The sequence below is a fragment of the Sphaerodactylus townsendi genome, linkage group LG08 (assembly GCF_021028975.2).
Source record: "Sphaerodactylus townsendi isolate TG3544 linkage group LG08, MPM_Stown_v2.3, whole genome shotgun sequence".
In the NCBI taxonomy this organism is placed as follows: domain Eukaryota; kingdom Metazoa; phylum Chordata; class Lepidosauria; order Squamata; family Sphaerodactylidae; genus Sphaerodactylus; species Sphaerodactylus townsendi.
The window spans coordinates 114,755,360-114,773,899 of NC_059432.1; the positions used below are offsets into that span (position 1 = coordinate 114,755,360).

The 18,540-nt window shown below is 47.1% G+C and overlaps 1 protein-coding gene across 1 annotated transcript in view; it reads right to left on the reverse strand.

The window, feature by feature from the left end:
* Window positions 1–18,540, reverse strand: part of LRCH3 (leucine rich repeats and calponin homology domain containing 3) — a 115,798-nt gene that overhangs the window by 35,451 nt on the left and 61,807 nt on the right. Inside the window, exons 7-10 of the mRNA XM_048506984.1 lie at window positions 13,827–13,920; window positions 12,242–12,362; window positions 10,381–10,526; window positions 3,926–4,002 (exon numbers count right to left, since the gene is read on the reverse strand). Coding sequence (XP_048362941.1) covers window positions 3,926–4,002; window positions 10,381–10,526; window positions 12,242–12,362; window positions 13,827–13,920 — 438 coding nt within the window. The remainder of the gene's footprint in view (window positions 1–3,925; window positions 4,003–10,380; window positions 10,527–12,241; window positions 12,363–13,826; window positions 13,921–18,540) is intronic.

An 18,540-nucleotide genomic window follows, 5' to 3' on the forward strand; every position in this document is an offset into this window, starting at 1 on the left:
CCATGCTGGTAGGGGCTGATGGGAATTGTAGTTCCTGAACATCTGGAGAGCCGCAGGTTCCCTACCCCTGCGCTAGCGGCACCAAAATTTCAGCGCATCATCAGGAGACTGTCCTTATGCTACCTCCCAAGTTTGGTGAGGTTTGGTTCAGGGAGTCCAAAGTTATGGACTCCCAAAGGGGGTGCCCCATCCCCCATTGTTTCCAATGGGAGCTAATCAGAGATGGGGGCTACAGTTTTGAGGGTCTATAACTTTGGCCCCCTGAACCAAACTGCACCAAACCTGGGGGGTATGATTGGGGCAGTCTCCTGATGAGACCATGAAAGTTTTGAAACTGTGCCTTCAGAAATGCCGCCCCCCCGCCCCCCCCCCTTGCAAGCCCCATTAACAGCAATGCAGAAAACTCAATGCAGAACAAAGATTCTTGGGCAAATTTCTGGGATGTTCCTGCAGGGGGTGCATTTTTGGACGTATCAGCACCAAAATTTCAGGGTATCATCTGGAGACAGTCATGATAGCACCTCCCAAGTTTGGTGCAGTTTAGTTCAGGGGGTCCAAAGTTATGGACCCTCAAAAGGGTAGCCCCCATCTCCTTAGCAAAGAAGCTAACAAATGCGCTGGCTTTCTTAAGCACAGAAAAGTACAGGTCCTGCTGACGAAATGCTGCTGCACTGAACCTCCGGGGTGGCGTCAGAATGTCAGAAAGTATTTTGATTCTATTAAAGCGTTAGTTAAAGTCTTGTTCGCAACTCTGCTGCGCAATTAATTTTCCTCTCTTTTTAGCCACGTTGCACCGGACTGGTTTCCCTCACGGAGGCACATTAAGTTTAAACTTCCCCCGACCTCCTTCATGGTCTCATCTTGTATCTTTCTTCGTTTTTTTCTCTCCGTTCTCCTTCTGTCCACAGTTCACCATACGTGCATCTGTTCAGGCAGCTTCCAACTCCCTTGGGCTGTTTCGCGTCTCTCTGCTTTCTTCCCTCTCCCGTGAAACTGACTCCCTTGCGTTATTTATCGGATTTCATCTTTTTTTGGCCCACATTAAGAAATTATGTAAAACTAGCCGTTTGTTCTTCAACTTCAGCAGCAGAAGGCCATTGCTTTCACCTCCTGCAGGTGAGCTCCCAAAGGCACTTGGTGGGCCACTGCGAGTAGCAGAGAGCTGGACTAGATGGACTCTGGTCTGATCCAGCAGGCTCGTTCTTATGTTCTTAAGGCCCTTGCTTTCACCTCCTGCATGTGAGCTCCCAAAGGCACCTGGTGGGCCACTACGAGTAGCAGAGAGCTGGACTAGATGGACTCTGGTCTGATCCAGCTGGCTCTTTCTTATGTTCTTAAGGCCATTGCTTTCACCTCCTGCACGTGAGCTCCCAAAGGCACCTGGTGGGCCACTGCGAGTAGCAGAGTTCTGGACCAGATGGACTCTGGTCTGATCCAGCAGGCTCTTTCTTATGTTCTTAAGGCCATTGCTTTCACATCCTGCATGTGAGCTCTCAAAGGCACCTGGTGGGCCACTGCGAGTAGCAGAGTGCTGGACTAGATGGACTCTGGTCTGATCCAGCAGGCTCTTTCTTATGTTCTTAAGGCCATTGCTTTCACATCCTGCAGGTGAGCTCCCAAAGGCACCTGGTGGGCCACTGCGAGTAGCAGAGTGCTGGACTAGATGGACTCTGGTCTGATCCAGCAGGCTCTTTCTTATGTTCTTAAGGCCATTGCTTTCACATCCTGCATGTGAGCTTCCAAAGGTGGGCCACTGCGAGTAGCAGAGTGCTGGACTAGATGGACCCTGGTCTGATCCAGCAGGCTCTTATGTTCTGAACTTCTTCCTTTCCCCCCTCTTATTTGTGTATCATTGCATAAATGTTTTGCCCTTTTCCTCCTTTATTTCAGACTAATTTAGCCTGTTGTCAGATATCCATCACAGCTGCATCTCCTTTCATTTCCTGTTTTCAGAACTTCTCTCAAGGAATTTGTCTAAACCTCACCAGGCCTTCCAATTTGTCTAATCCAGTGGTTCCCAAAGTTATTTGGCCTACTGCCCCCTTTCCAGAAAAAAATATTACTTAGCACCCCCTGGAAATTAATTTTTTAAAAATTTTGATAGCAATTAAACAGAAAGATATATGTATTAATGTTTCTATCTTTTTCGTAAAATATAGTAAAGAAAGGTGTAAATTAGAAACATTGAACTTTGAAATTATGAAACTATTTATGAACTTAGAATAGAAAGGTAATACAAAAAAAGTTAAAACATTCGAAATCATCTTAATGTGAAGGATGAACCTGGTGTGCTATTGCCAATTTAGTAATCCTCAGCTCTATTTTCGTCAGCAGTAATCTTAAATCGCCGCGATTGACTATTTGCAATCGGTTTCTTTTTTGTTAATAAATTGGTTACCGCACTGAATCCACGTTCACCACCCCCTTACAGTTATTCATCGCCCCCAAATGCACCTGTGGCCATCACTGCCCCCCTGGATCGCTAAAGCACCCACCAGGGGGTGGTAGCGCCCAGTTTGGGAATCACTGGTCTAATCCCTTTGAACAGCCTTCTGAGCCACTGGCTGTCACACCCCATCTTGTGGCAGCTAATTCCACAGGTCAAACAGTTCTCTGCCCACACACAGATTGACATTCTACTCATAGCTGTCGGGCAGCACAGCTAAAGAGAACTTTTCACATTCCAAGGCAGCATACCGTTGAGTGCCAGTTATATGGTGCAGCAGTTAAGAGCCGGTGGATTCTAATTTGGAGAACTGGGTTTGATTCCCCGCTCCTCCACCTGAGTGGCAGAGGTTTATCTGGTGAACTGGATGTATTTCCCCACTCCTACATTCCTGCTGGGTGAGCTTGGGCTAGTCACAGTTCTTGGGAACTCTCTCAGCCCCACCTTCCTCACAAGGTGTCTGTTGTGGGGAGAGGAAGGGAAAAGAGCTTCTAAACCACCTTGAGTTTCTTTACAGGAGAGAAAGGTGGGGTATAAATCCAAACTCCTCTTCTTCTTCTAAGACAAGATTACTCCCCTCATTCACTTCTTGGGGGCTTCCCAGTGGTATTTAGTCAGCTACCACAGAGAAGAAACTTGTGGACTTATCCACTAGGGTTGTTCATATGAGCCAAACAATGGTCTGCTGTCATGCATACATTGATATTAACATCTACCTTGGTTAGCTCAAACCAGCTTTCAAAACGTCTCACAACCATGGTTAATTAAGGTTATTGCATGCTGCTTCTCCACAGATGGTTTGTGAGGCAGCCCACAAAGAATCTGTTCACAAAATAAGCAGGGGCTGTGACTCAGTGGAAGAGGCTCCGCTTTGCACACAGAATGTCCCCGGTTCAAGCCCCAGCATCTCCAGATTAAAAGATCAAGCAGCAGGTGAGAGACCTCTACCTGCTGCTGCTAGTCCAAGTAGACAATACTGATTTTGTCTACCGAGTAGACAAAAAAATTGAAGACTTTATTATTACAACATACGGGAACAATTACTAAATGTGAAATCTGTATATAAATAGAACTTGTTGGGAATTGTAGTCCATGAACATCTGGAGAGCCACAGGTCGCAGACCCCTGATCTGGAGGGTCATAGGTTGGAGGCCATGCTGGCAGGGGCTGATGGGATTTGTAGTCCATGAACATCTGGAGTGCCATAGGTTCACCACCACTGTCTCAGAACAAAAACGGGAAGGAGCACACACTCTGATTCCTACATGAAACCATGGCAGCTGATCAGGAATATATTTGGCCCTTGGCCCGTGAGTAACAGCAAAGTAACATGTGCAAACCATTTGGAGTTCTGTGCTTAAAAGTACAAGTGGGCCCAGGAAGCCAAAAAAGTAATAATTAAAATCACATGGCCTATTTCTTAACCCCACAGCATGACTGACGGAGAACTCCAAGGATATGCAAAGAAGCCGTACTCACCTATTGTGGTGCAAGTATCTTCTTGCTTCTTCTGTCCTATGACATTCGCGGGCGGGCGCCTGTTTGACCGGTGAGCCCTTTGCAAAGAAAAAAGATGTGAAAATCAGCAACAAAAATCAGCACAACCTTCTGCTTGCCAAACCGGACCTCCAACATAGTTCTGCCATGATCAATATTTACGGCATCTGTATCAAAATGGAAGTGACAAGCAGAAAAGCGATGCATCATGAATTGAAACAGCTAGATTTGTTGGCTAAAAAAAAAAAAGATCACCTGCAGCAGCATGTCGGAGAGGTAGTCAAGAAATGCCTTGGGAATTATAGATACACAAGCATATACTTAAAAGCAGGCAATCCCATCAAACAAGAATTACTCTCTTGTAATTGCCACGAAGACAATTCAAACAGCTAAGCCCTGCTTGAAGAAAACTATTTGAGCTGGAAAATAAATGGGCAGTTCGTTCTTGTGCAAACAGATCCAGGTGGGTAGCCAAGTTGGTCTGAAACTACCGAAAAATGTTTTGAGTCCAGTGGCACCTTTAAGACCAACAAGAGAGGACTCCTGCCACTCCATGGCAGGAATTGAGAATAAAACTGCAAAGATTGTCATGCCCTTATATAAAGCCGTGGTGCGACCGCACTTGGAGTACTGTGTTCAGTTCTAGTCGCTACATCTCAAAAAGGATATTGAAGAGATAGAAAAAGTGCAGAGAAGGGCAACGAGGATGATTCAGGGACTGGAGCACCTTCCTTATGAGGAGAGGCTGCAGCGTTTGAGACTCTTTAGTTTGGAGAGGAGACGTCTGAGGGGGGATATGATTGAAATCTATAAAATTATGCATGGGGTAGAAAATGTTGACAGAGAGAAATTTTTCTCTCTTTCTCACCATACTAGAACCAGGGGGCATTCATTGAAAATGCTGGGGGGAAGAATTAGGACTAATAAAAAGAAACACTTCTTCACGCAACGTGTGATTGGTGTTTGGAATATGCTGCCACAGGAGGTGGTGATGGCCACTCACCTGGATAGCTTTAAAAGGGGCTTGGACAGATTTATAGAGGAGAAGTCGATCTCTGGCTACCAATCTTGATCCTCCTTGATCTCAGATTGCAAATGCCTTAGCAGACCAGGTGCTTGGGAGCAGCAGCAGCAGAAGGCCATTGCTTTCCCATCCTGCCTGTGAGCTCCTAAAGGCACCTGGTGGGCCACTGCGAGTAGCAGAGAGCTGGACTAGATGGACTCTGATCTGATCCAGCTGGCTTGTTCTTATGTTCTTATGGCGGCCAGCAAGTGCAGAGTAACACTGCTGGGCCAGGCTGGCGACCCCTCGCCCCTCCCTTGACCAACGGGCAAGCCAGGGAATGAATGTGCACGGATTTTCCAGATTGCAGGGGCACCATGCCCCTAACCCCAGAGATGTTGACGGGATGACTGTACTCCTAAACATGTTGTGTTGATTATTATTAGAAGGAGAAGAGCTGGTTTTTACACCCTGCCTTTCTCTGCCTAAGGAGACTCAAAGGGGATGACAAATTCCTTTCCCTTCCTCTCCCCACAACAGACAACTTGTGAGGCAGGTGAGGCTGAGAAAGTTCTGAGAGAGAACTGTGAGTAGGCCAAGGTCACCCAGCAGGCTCATGAGCAGGAGCTCGGAGATAAATCCAGTTCACCAGATAGGAATCTGCTGCTCATGTGGAAGAGCAGGGGATCAAACCCAGCTCACCAGATAAGAGTCCAGTGGCGTAGTGGCTAAGAGCAGGCGCATTCTAATCTGGAGGAACCGGGTTTGATTCCCCGCCCTGCTGCTTGAGCTGTGGAGGCTTATCTGGGGAATTCAGATTAGCCTGTGCACTCCAACACACGCCAGCTGGGTGACTTTGGGCTAGTCGCAGTTCTTCGGAGCTTTCTCAGCCCCACCTACCTCACAGGGTGTTTGTTGTGTGGGGGAAGGGAAAGGAGATTGTAAGCCCCTTTGAGTCTCCTATAGGAGAGAAAGGGGGGGATATAAATCCAAACTCTTCTTCCTTAACCACTACTCCATGCTGTCTCTCTTGGATCTCTCATGCTGCTTGATTATATTGGACTATAAAGGAAATAAATAAAAATTTGTTCTCAGGTATTAGGAGTATTTGTTCTCGGGTATCAGGAGCATTAGGCATTAAACGCCAATTTAAAATGGGTTAATTCACATATAATATCCACACTGATAAGGGCTGGTGAGTCCTTGCTTAGCCGTTTCAAAATCCATATTTTGTCAGGTCTGCAATTTAAGTGAGCGACGGACAGTGATGCCGTCTCCTTGGCTCATTAACTGGACTTGGAGGACTAATGTATGGACAGAAGAAACCTGAGCCGCCATGATTTCAAGAATAGAAATTAGGGGGAATACAAAGGCCCTTTTCAGACAACCACTGAACAAGTTCGCAATTAAGCTGGTGCATGTATTTTTCCCACAGAGCACTAAAGCCCCCGGGGGAACCACGATGGACGCAACTGGAAGCTCGTCTGGGTAATTAAGGAGCACCGTCTCGCTGCCGCTTCGCCCGGAGAGAATAATGGGGGCTGTGTTGGGCCCGAGCAGTGCTTGTGGGGTATGAAGAGGAAGGGATGGCGGAGAAGCCGAACGGCCCACCAAAAGGGAACAATAAGCCAGCCTTAATCGGGGTCATCCCAGCTCCGCGTTGTAGCCAGTATAAGGAGGCACAGATTGCCATCGGAGCGCAGGGGGCAAGCTGCTCGTTAAGCAAAGTAGAAGATTATCCCGTGCAGGCTGGCTTGCCACATGGGATACTGCCCGGAGCTCCGTGCCCCCCGCGACACTTATGCGCAAGGGTTTTGGATTAAAAGGCCAGAATGATGAAAACACATTACTGAGCGTTTCCTGATTTCAATGTTAACCTTATTAAGAGTGCTTCCATTTCCTACAGTCCAGACAATCACAGCAGGGAGCAGTTTTAAGGGGGCAGGTGTCTTCCCCCTACCCCCACCCCCACCCCGTACAAACCCAACTGTTAAGTAGCCAAAAATACAGCTCATGGGTCCCAGGAGAGCTTCAAAGGAGACACCTGGAATGCCAAAGGCATAAATATTCCATTGCACAGTGTCATGGAGTCTGCTAGAACTGACTGCAAAATCACTCACAGTTGATTCCCGAATAGCTGAACGTGATTGAATCATAGAATCCTGGAGTTGGAAGAGACCACAAGGGCCATCAAGTCCAACCCCCTGCCACGCAGGAACGCACAATCAAAACACTCCCGACTGCCTATCATCCTAGGTTCCACCACCACAACCCCACGTGTCAATAGGGACTTCCGCAGGTGCCAATCAAAAACGACCCGCACACCTGCTTTCCCCACTGTGGCTTCCGCCTTGTGGAATGGTCAGCCTGAGAAAGGCAGGAAAGCGCCCCATCTCCTGGCTTTCTGCAAACTATGCAAAACTGAACTGTTCAAGAGGGCTTTTCTGAGCAAATAATAAGGCAGATTGCACACAATATCAATAATATCAACCAATCGATAAGAATAAATCTGCATTTTTCAAGGAATAAAACTCCATCAAGAGGGATGATGATGATGATGATGATGATGATGATGATTATTATTATTATTGTTGTTGTTGTTGTTGTTGTTATTATTATTTGTTTAATTTAATATACCACCCTATCCCCGAAGGGCTCAGGGTGGTGAACAGCATAAAATATCACACATAAAATCATCACAAAATTAATTACCATAGATACAATTAAAACAACAATACCTAACACAGCGTCCCACGAACCCTTGCTTAAACCCTCCCCAGAAATATATATATATAATGGGTCCTGACAATATAAAAGACCCATATGGGGCAAAAGAAGGGGCAGGGGCACCCTCAGCGGCTGGTCTCACCAAAGGCCCGGTGGAACAACTCAGTCTTACAGGCCCTGCAGAATTCCCCAAGGTCCCGCAGGGCCCGGACAGCTGGAGGAAGAGTATTCCACCAGGCCGGTGCCAGAGCCGTAAAGGCCCTGGCCCGAGTAGAGGCCAGCCGCGTCATTGAGGGGCCAGGGACTTCCAGTAAATTGGCCTCTGCCGAGCGCAGAGGTGGAGCCGGGACATATGGGGTAATGCGGTCCCGAAGGTATGAGTGTCCCAGGATAAGGTGATTCATCAAGGGCATTCCAAATTATGTGACACGAAAGCGAGAATACCTGAGATCTTTTTATTGAATTATGTTAAAAGGTTGGATTTATCCCATATAGACCTGTACGGGTACTGAGGTCAGCAGAGGAAGAGTGGGGGGGGGGGCGCTTCCTGGTGGCTCTACCATGTTCCACGTTTTGCAACAGGGCTGCCATCTGGAAGGCCTTATCCGCAGTGGCCCCAGTGCTTTGCAACACTCTCCCTCTGGGGGCTGCCAGGGGCTGACTCTGCAAGAGTTTAGGTGCCTGGCCAAAACCACGCTCTGTACCTGGGCATATAGGTGATGCCCCCCTGGGCAATGTCTCCTCCCTCCCACTATACTTCCCTTTTTATGTGATACCTGACATTGGTGTTCTGGCACTCTATGGGTGCAGCCCCAGCCCAATTTTTGAAGCATGTTGGGGGCATTATGGGGGAGGGATGATTATGTATTTTTAGGAGGGTTATGGTGGGGATGGGATGGTTTTTAAAGCAGATTTTATTACGGTTTTTAAGAACGTTTTATGTGATTTATAACTGTGGTGATGGGCAGGAAGGAAGTGTACAGATAAATTAATTAAAGTTAGTTTTTAAATATTAGAAAGTAATTAATCGTCACGACAAGGCTGTGGGAAGCGAATGACCCATAGTTATGTTGCTGCACCGTTCTACATCTGATCGTGAAAAATACCTCATCCCATCTTTTGAATCTGAGAAAAGGTGTTTTTTGCAATCAGATTGCAAAATACCAGCCATGTTAGTCTGTTACAACAAAACCACATCCAGTGGAACCTTAAAGACTAATTACATTTATTTCAATACAAGATTTCATGAGAGAGTTCACTTTTGCAAAGTTATTTGAGCATTAAAAGTAAGAATGTGTAAGATCTTTTTATTGAATTACAGTAAAAAGTTGGACTTATCAGCACAGGAAGTAGTAAAATATTTAACTGCAATTTTATTTTTATTTTATTGACTTCAGTTGTACCCAGCCTTTCTCCCCACTGGAATCCCAAAGAGGCTTACACAGTTCACCTCTCCTCCATTTTATCCTCACAACAACCCTATAAGGTAGGTTAGGCTGGCCTAAGGTCACCCAGCAAGCTTCCATAGCGAGGATTTGAACCCAGATACTAATACAATACTCTTCCAAGTAAATTGGACTTGCAAAGAAAAATTTAGGATATGGCCAAGCTAGCTGGGCTTACTGCTTTATTTGGTAAAAAAAGAAGTTAAAGGTTGGCAAGCAAATTGGAGTCGTTTATTATGTCATGTTGAAAGGAATATTTGTGAGTAGAAGTCCAACTGTGTGTATATATCAACTTGCATCGATCATGTAAGTAGTTCCTTATTTCTTCTTCCTTTCACAATTGACATTTACGTGCATTTAAAACAAAGGGAGAATGCTGTTGCAACAAAATTTGAAAAGATTCCCAAATTGCAACCTTTTAGCCCGGATGCTGCAGGCAGCTTTAAAACAGCAGGACACAGGCAATACATTGTTCAAACGTACAACCTCAAAACTGACTGAATGTCTCCCTTTAAAACAAAACAAAACAGAAAAGCCGTATTTTACAGGCGATTGAACTTTCCTTCTGCTTTTCCTTGGGGTGGATCTGTGCCAACGGGCCAAGAAAGCTCTCTCTTTCAAAGCCTTCATGAAGGAGTTTGAGTTAGACACTGAATGTGACTGATTAGGGGTCTGCAACCTGCAGCTCTCCAGATGTTCATGGACTACAATTGGCCATGTTGGCAGGGGCTGATGGGATTTGTAGTCCACGAACATCTGGAGAGCCGCAGGTTGCAGACCCCTGGATTAGACTGTATCTTACAGAGGCAGTCTGTCTTTCTTTCTAACCCCTTTTCTAAGACCAAGGTCCTGAACAATAAAATCATAAAACTTAAATAAGACCCATATGTAAAAACACCTCCCTTTGACTCTTCTCTGCAGCCTCTAAGAAATGAACAACGAAATAAATACGACGAGGGTCAGAGTCCAAGAGAAGGCAGTGACTTGAAGCCTACATAATTTGAATCATGCAGACCTTGCAATCAAAATCAGCACTATGAATTGTGGAGGGAAGATGACAACAAGGGGACAGTCTGAGCAGTATTACAGCTACTGTGTCCTGCTGAGCAGTATTACAGCTACTAACCCCCCCTCCCCGCCCCCCGCCCCCCCGAATTTGAAAGGGGAACTCCAAGTCAACCATGGACACGAAACATTTCAGCAAGCGAAAGCACGTTCACAGGGGCGCGCACACACTTAACGGATTCAAAAAGATGCACCACCTCATGCGAGATGCGTCGTTCAATATACGCCATGAACTGCGAGCTGAGGCTGTCTGGCTCCGTGCATTTGGCCTGCCTCGCCTCTTCCTCCTCCTCTTCAGTGACACAACTGTCGATAAAGTCAATCTGATCCAGGTCATGTTCCACTTGGCAAACACAAAGAAAAGGATCGTCATTAGGCAACCGGCAATAACAAAGGGAGGAAAACAGAAAGTCCTGATGGGGCTGAAATCTCTGCAAGAACAAAGTCGCTCAGAGGGACTATGTGGTACACTGCTTGGTTCGATCTCCCCCACCCATACCATCCAAATTCAGAAATGTCTCCCTGCTAGCTGGTTTATAGAACCAGGGAGCAAAATACACACCCATGTCTATAAAAAGTGCTGAGTGAAGGAAAGAGTTTTCCAACTATTAAATCGTTTAGAGAGCTAGTTCATAGGCTGGAATCAATTATACACACAAAAAACCCTCCACCACTATCGGATTTATAAGTCCCACTAATGCATCTGGCAGTTACCAATCCATAGCATTTCACTTCGGTAGAAGAACTTAAGGTAGAAAACATTTTGAAAGCTACTTCATTTTGAAAGCTAAATAAATAAAATACTTCTCTGGGGTGCCTGCCTTGAATGATCAATTACTAAAGAGAATATCAGTCTATCGATATTAGTCAGCAAAGTAATAAAAGGGGGAAAAAGACGCCAGGTGACAGCTTTAGTGTTTTGTAAAGCCCTTGCGTGTTTCGTTGCACAAGCTCTGCCAGGAGTTCCGTTGTGCTGAGCCTGCCAAATGCACAGGGGTTTTATGAAACAATAAAGCCAAAGCAACATTTTTTAAAAAATCCGCACAGTCAGTCAATTAGACGCCTCGTTGCACAAAAACCCTACCCGGCCCCTCCCACCTCCTATAAACACATGGTTGGCGCCAGAAAAGGTGTCTGGGAGTGCCACGGCACCCATGGGTGCCACATTCAGGACCTCTGCTGTTCTCATGATGGGAGCCAATGTGGTGTAGTGGTTCAGAGTGGTGGACTCCAGTCACAGTTCTCTCAGGACTCTCTCAACCCCACCTGCCTCACAAGGTGTCCATTGTGATGAGGGAAAAGAAGGAGTTTGTGAGACTCCTTAAAAGGTAGATAGCAGCAGTGGCGTAGGAGGTTAAGAGCTCATGTATCTAATCTGGAGGAACCGGGTTTGATTCCCTGCTCTGCCGCCTGAGCTGTGGAGGCTTATCTGGGGAATTCAGATTAGCCTGTGCACTCCCACACACGCCAGCTGGGTGACCTTGGGCTAGTCACAGCTTCTCGGAGCTCTCTCAGCCTCACCTACCTCACAGGGTGTTTGTTGTGAGGGGGGAAGGGCAAGGAGATTGTAAGCCCCTTTGAGTCTCCTGCAGGAGAGAAAGGGGGGATATAAATCCAAACTACTACTACTACTACTCAAAGTGGGTTACACACTCCTTCCCTTCCTCTCCCCCAATAGACACCTTGCAAGGCAGATGGGGCTAAGAGAGTTCAGAGAGAACGGTGATGACCCAAGGTCACCCAGCAGGCTTCATGTGCAGGAGCAGGGAACCAAATCCAGTTCTCCAGATTATAGTCCGCTGCTCATGTAGAGGAGTGGGGAATCAAACCTGGCTCTTCAAATTAGAGTCCATTGCTCATATGAAAGAGTGGGGGATCAAACCCAGTTCTCCAGATTAGAGTCCATCATTCTCAACCGCTACACCATGCTGGCTCTCAGCAGATGGATACTTTCATACAATCAGGTGCACATGCATCTCGCAGACAGAAGTGTTCTTCTCAGAGCCTGCCTCACCAACAAAGCATCTAAACCCACCGAATTAAATCAACGCCTTTTACCTCCCCCATTGGTGACAACCACACTCCCTCTGTTTTCCTGGTACTGGCTCTCTCTCCGTAGTCGCTGCTCTTTGGTGATTTCCGCCACTCGAAGAGGAAGGTCAGAAAATTCATCCGTGGGCTCCATTAAAAAAGAAAAGAAAGCAAGAAACACATCGTTTATTCAAGAATTATTCAGAAGCAATAGGGTTGCACTATATGCAACGGTTTACAAAGTTTCTTGGGTGAGTGGACTGTGGTGTCTACTACTGTGCATTGCCTTCTGTAAGTAGGATCCTACTATGAACACATTAAGGTAATCACTTATACTCTGCTTCACTCCTGTGTTTTTCAGATTTCTGCTTGGTTCCAGATTTCCTTAATCTTAATCCTCTTCTATTGTTAACTGAATTACCCCCATCTTGTTGATTGCATTGGCTCACTGGATATTATCCGTCTGGAGTCCCAAAGGGAAAGGCGGACTATAAAGAAAATCAATAAATAAACAAAATATACCACAGCGTGCCCAAACAGATCTTCAGCTCTGCAATTCTTTGCTAACAACAGCTCCTCCTGAAAAGCATGGCAGACAGGTACCAGGCAGGCAGACGAAACAGAGTTTGTTACTTGTCCAGAGTTTATGCGGACTTTTCCTTGTTACGGGCGTGCTCTTTTAAAGAGCTGCCACCTGTGTGTTCCAGCTTGCCCGTGGCCTCAGATAATGGATCTGGGAAAACATGCTGCCTCTCAGCCTTGCCTCCCTTTCAAAAGGAGTGGAAAACTTGCCTCACCAATTATGCATACTAACAATCAGTTCTGAAGCAACTGTGGGAATGTCCAAGGGAACGGCTGGCATAAACACGGCACTTCTCCACACTTCATAACTGGGCAGCACGGGGCTGTCACCTGTTGTTCAAAATGGGCATCAACCTTCCTTTTCTTTTCCTCGTCCCCTTGTCTTTCATTCGTTTCCCTTGGTGAGAAATGTTTATAGTGCCTCATATTGTTTAGTTGTATATTTTAATCCTTTAATTTACTGTTGTAAGCCACCTCGACCTCGTCAAGGGGAAGGGCGGCCTAGAAATTATAAATAAAGAATTACATACGAACATCTCTTCTCTAGGGCTAGATAATTCAAAGTTCTCCCAATCGGGTCACAAAACAGTGGCTCGGTCAGTTCCCAGAGTTATGAGAAAAACAACTGCTTTCTGGATGGACAAATCCATAGCAGACCGTAGCCTTTCCACACGCCATATCCTTGAAAGAAAATCAGCTGAATATTTTTGAGAAAACTCATTTTCGAGTCCTTCACCTACAGAAGGACTCAGAAGCCAGAAGCCAACAATTCCAATAAAACATTTGCTGTTTTAAGTGGGACAGAAGATGCCTCTTGCAAACAATTCCCTGTTTCTTCATACTAGGAGGAATCTGAGATGTGAAAATAAACACCTTGACCTCAATCCTCAGATCAATGCAGGGTAAGCTGTTTAAGATTACAACCCTACGGAGTTCGGCAAGTAAGTCTTCCGCTGCCGTCCCGTTTTGTTTTTTTCCTCTTCGCATATGCTACAAATCCCTCAAACAAAAGCCAGGCAATTGTACTTACCTCGTTTCCTGACCACCTCTTGTCTCCGCTATCCACACTATTGAAGCCAGAATCCAACGCTCCGTACGGCCGGCTGGAGTACAGTTCCTCATGGCTGCCAAAAAGACAAACATTTTAGTTATTGTCCTGTAAAAGTAAAGGAAAATTTCTTTGGGAAAAATTAGACATCAGATGGCACCAGAGGGACATATTTCAACCTGTTAGTCATAGTGCATTTTTCATGCATAACTGGAACCTGCTCAGGAAGCCCAGTTCTTACAGACTAAGAAAAATGCTCCTTTCTGTCAGCCAACTCTTCGGGCCTTCAGACAGTTGCCTTTGCCTGTGAAAAAATGCCAAGGCACTCGAAGACGGCGGAACAGAGCAACACACTATCTTCGCCGGCCCAATCGCTCGGTCAATGCTGCCCAACAAATACCTCTTTCTCTTATAACAGTGATGGCGAACCTACGGCACGGGTGCCAAAGGTGGCACTCGGAGCCCTCTCTGTGGGCACGCACACATAGAGTTCGTCATGTGGGTGTGGAAAATCTCACACACACACACACACACACACACACACACACACACACACCCATCTAGGCTGCCTGGGCCACTGAGCATGACGTGTGCGCACCGCGGTGAGCAGGGAGGACTCTGCTGGTGGGCCTGGTGCCTGTGCTCCGGGTGGCTGCTGCCTGGGGGGGGGGGGGGGGCGCAGAGCGGGCAGAGATGCTAGAGAGGCACAGAGCGGTGCACGTGGGACTTGCTGGATCCTACAGCAGTTTGAGCAGGTGGGGCGGAGGAAGAGAGAGCCAACCATTTTTTTCTAAACTAAAACCTCAGCATTCAGGTTAAATTGCCGGGTTGGCACTTTGCGATAAATAAGTGGGGTTTGGGTTGCAATTTGGGCCCTCGGTCTCGAAAAGGTTCGCCATCACTGTCTTATAAGGATATCCTCTTCAGGCAGTGGCTACTGTGAAACATCAGAGATCTGCAGGACGTCTATCACTTTCCTTTGGGGAAAAGGCCACTAGCCCAAGGTCACCCAGCTGGCATGTATTGGGGTGCACAAGCTAATCTGATTCACCAGACAAGCCTCCACAGCTCAAGTGGCAGAGTGTGGAATCAAACCCAGTTCTCCAGATTAGAGTGCACCTGCTCTTAACTACTACACCATAAGAGAAGGCAGCTGTTTATACCCTGCCTCACCTCCACATAGTACATAGGTGCTGTCTGCATCTAATGATGGCAGTGACATAGTTTAATTAATGAAGGCGAAACTCAGTGTTGTGTGGGCTAATTTGAAACATTTGAAGCATTTTATGGATTAATAATGCACAATACCAATGACACCATCTACTGCATCTGTTTCATGTATTTTGCTCAGTGCTGTTTTTAAACTTTTGTAAGCAGTGAGTTTAGCCTTCATTAATTAAACTATGTCACTGCCATCATTAGACGCAGACAGCATCTATTTACTATGCGGAGGTGAGGCAGGGTATAAACAGCTGCCTTCCTCTCTCATGCGGCAGTGGTTAAGAGCAGGTGCACTCTAATCTGGAGAACCGGGTTTAATTCCCTGCTCTGTCACTTGAGCTGGGGAGCCTTATCTGGTGAACCAGATTAGCTTGTGCACTCCAACACATGCCAGCTGGGTGACCTTGGGTTGGTCACAGTTCTTTGGAGCTCTCTCAGCCCCACCCACCTCACAGGGTGTTTGTTGTTGGGGGGGAAGAGAAAGGAGATTGTAAGCTCCTTTGAGTCTCCTTATGGGAGAGAAAGGAGGGATGTAAATCCAAACAACAACAACAACAACAACCCTTCTTCTTCTCCTCCTCCTCCTCCTTTAAACACACACAGTGACTACACAGCTCAGTCCTGTGGCTGTCACAGATGCTGTGCTTGGCAAATGTCACAGACAAAAGCAACTTAACAATGCAACTCTTATGACCCTTCGCAGATGGACATTCAACAATGAACCAACCACTCCGCTGGCACTAGACCCCCCCAGGGAGATTGGCAGCAAGAATGGCAAGAGGGAAGTTCTGCCAACGAAAGGCTCCACCCAGGCATTATTAATTGCAGGTCTCTCCCTGGCCGGTCACTTGGTTTAAAAATCACTGGCTTGAGAAACAGCGTAATTACTATAATTCATGCAGCACCATGTGGCAAGAAACAAGCCTGGGCTAAGAGGACCGTGGGTCTAAGGACGCAGAGCTCAGCGAATGGTGATCAAAGGACAGCAATGCTGTGAGTGGAGGCAGTTTGGCTTGATGGCAGCAAATGAGGCAGAAAAAGCAGACTCCTATTTATTTGCAGGGGGTGTCCAACTCTGGCCCTCCAGATGTTCGTGGATGATTCCCATCAGCCCCTGCCAGCATGGCCAATCGGCCTCCAACCTACGGCCCTCCAGATCAGGGTTCTGCAACCTGCAGTTCTCCAGATGTTCATGGACTACAGTTCCATCAGCCCTGCCACTTGGCCATGCAGGCAGGGGCTGATGGGAATTGTAGTCCATGAACATCTGGAGAGCCACAGGTCGCAGACCCCTGATCTGGAGGGTCATAGGTTGGAGGCCGATTGGCCATGCTGGCAGGGGCTGATGGGAATTGTAGTCCGTGAACATCTGGAGGGACCATAAGTTGGACACCTCTGACTTAATCCACTCTGCATTCGTGTGTAACAAGAGGGCATTATAACCTAGGTCAGTGGTGGCGAAGCTCTGGCACTCCAGATGTCATGGACTACAATTCCCATCAGCCCTTGCCACCATGGCCAATTGGCCATGCTGTCAGGGGCTGATGGGAATTGTAGTCCATAACATCTGGAGTGCCAGAGGTTCGCCACCACGGAAAATCCTTGATCAAGATAATTCATGCCTGAGGTCAAGCCTACACGGCCACGCCAGTGGTGGTGCGCCAGCAATGATATGACACTGACACCTCCCCGGACCGTTTCGCACGTAATCGGTCCCGGTAGGGGCGGAAGGTTCCTCGACGCTTTAGCCATCCTCCCGGCCTTTCTGGTGTCGCTTCAGGCCAGGGACGCCTGCCCTGTGCTTAATAGCTCTGGAGTTGTAGGGCAGGGGGGCGGTCCCTGGTTTCCGGGCGCATAATTACCCCAAGGTCGGAGGGACGGTGAGGCGCTCGGTGAAAAGGGGAATGGCACCTTCAGCCACTGCCGCTTGCATCGCAGCTTAAAGCCGCTGTTTCAGAAAAACCTCGCTCCCTGAAACAGCGGCTTCGAGCTGCTCGGGGGTTATGAGGCCATGCAAACCCCTCCTCAGGGACGCTGTTTTTAGCATCCCTGGGATGCTGTATTCCGCCCGTGGGGAAACAGCCTGAATGTCCCCCACTGCTGTGCATGGGTGCAAAAGTGGGACAGCACAGAAAGCTGGTGAGAAGAAAGCTGATTAGTTTGAAATGCGTTGGAGGGGAGTTTTGCAGATACTCTCCCCTCCTCCCCCTGCAAAAGACAAATCAGTGAGTTTTAGATCAAATCAAGCCTGAAGTCTCCCTAGAAGCTAAAATGACTATCCTGAGGCTATCCTGCTTCGCTCTCATTCTGAGAAGAAAAGAGTCACTGGAAAAGACAATAACACCAACAAAAGTGGAAGGCGTGGAGACACAGTGATTCAATAAAGGAAGCTGCAGCCTTCAGTTTGTAAGACCTGAGCAAGGATGTTAATGAAGAAGAGTTTGGAAGAAGAGTTTGGATTTATATCCCCCCTTTCTCTCCTGCAGGAGACTCAAAGGGGCTTACAATCTCCTTCCCCCCTCACAACAAACACACTGTGAAGTGGGTGGGGCTGAGAGAGCTCCGAGAAGCTGTGACTAGCCCAAGGTCACCCAGCTGGCGTGTGTGGGAGTGCCCAGGCTAATCTGAATTCCCCAGAGAAGCCTCCACAGCTCAGGCGGCAGAGCTGGGAATCAAACCCGGTTCCTCCAGATTAGATACACGAGCTCTTAACCTCCTACGCCACTGCTGCTGCAGGGTGTTTCAGGGGTTAATTCTTTTCTTCATCTTTGCCAAATGGCTGTCCAATGGCAGCTGACCTGCGGCAACCTCACAGGGTTTTTCAAGGCAAGAGAAGTTCAGAGGTGGTTTGCTGCTGCCTCCCTATGTGAATTCCTTGGTCATCTCCCATCCAAATACTGACCAACCCTGTTTAGCCTCCAGGAGCAGACAAGGCCAGGCTAGCCTCAATATTCTAATGGTCAGCCATTAATTCATATATGTCACAAGTCAGAAGTGACTTAAGGGAACAAAGCGACTTAAGAGCACAAAACCGCTGGACCAGCATGAATAGAACAGTCAAAGCATGGTATCTCATATAGACACTTCCGCTATCAATATTCTTAAATTTGCTGTTCTAAATGTTATAGTTTAAATTTTAATTTGATTTCTCACTCATAAGTTTCCTTCCTGATTGTTGAAGGTTACAGTTAGAATCACTGGTGTTGTGGAGCTCGGGCTGTGTGTCGAATAGTAAGTATTTTCCTGATAAGTCACTTCTGCACAAAATGCAGGCAAAACACGTCAGGAGAAAATGCTAGTAGAACACGGCCATACAGCCTGGAAACCACACAATACCCCAGCCTTTCCTGATTCTTAATTGTGTAATTGAGCATCCCGTTGCATAGGTTAGTAAAAGGCAATTTATAAACTGGTTGTGGTGGGTTTTCCGGGCTGTGGATCCACCAGACCACGGCCACACAGCCCAGAAAACTCA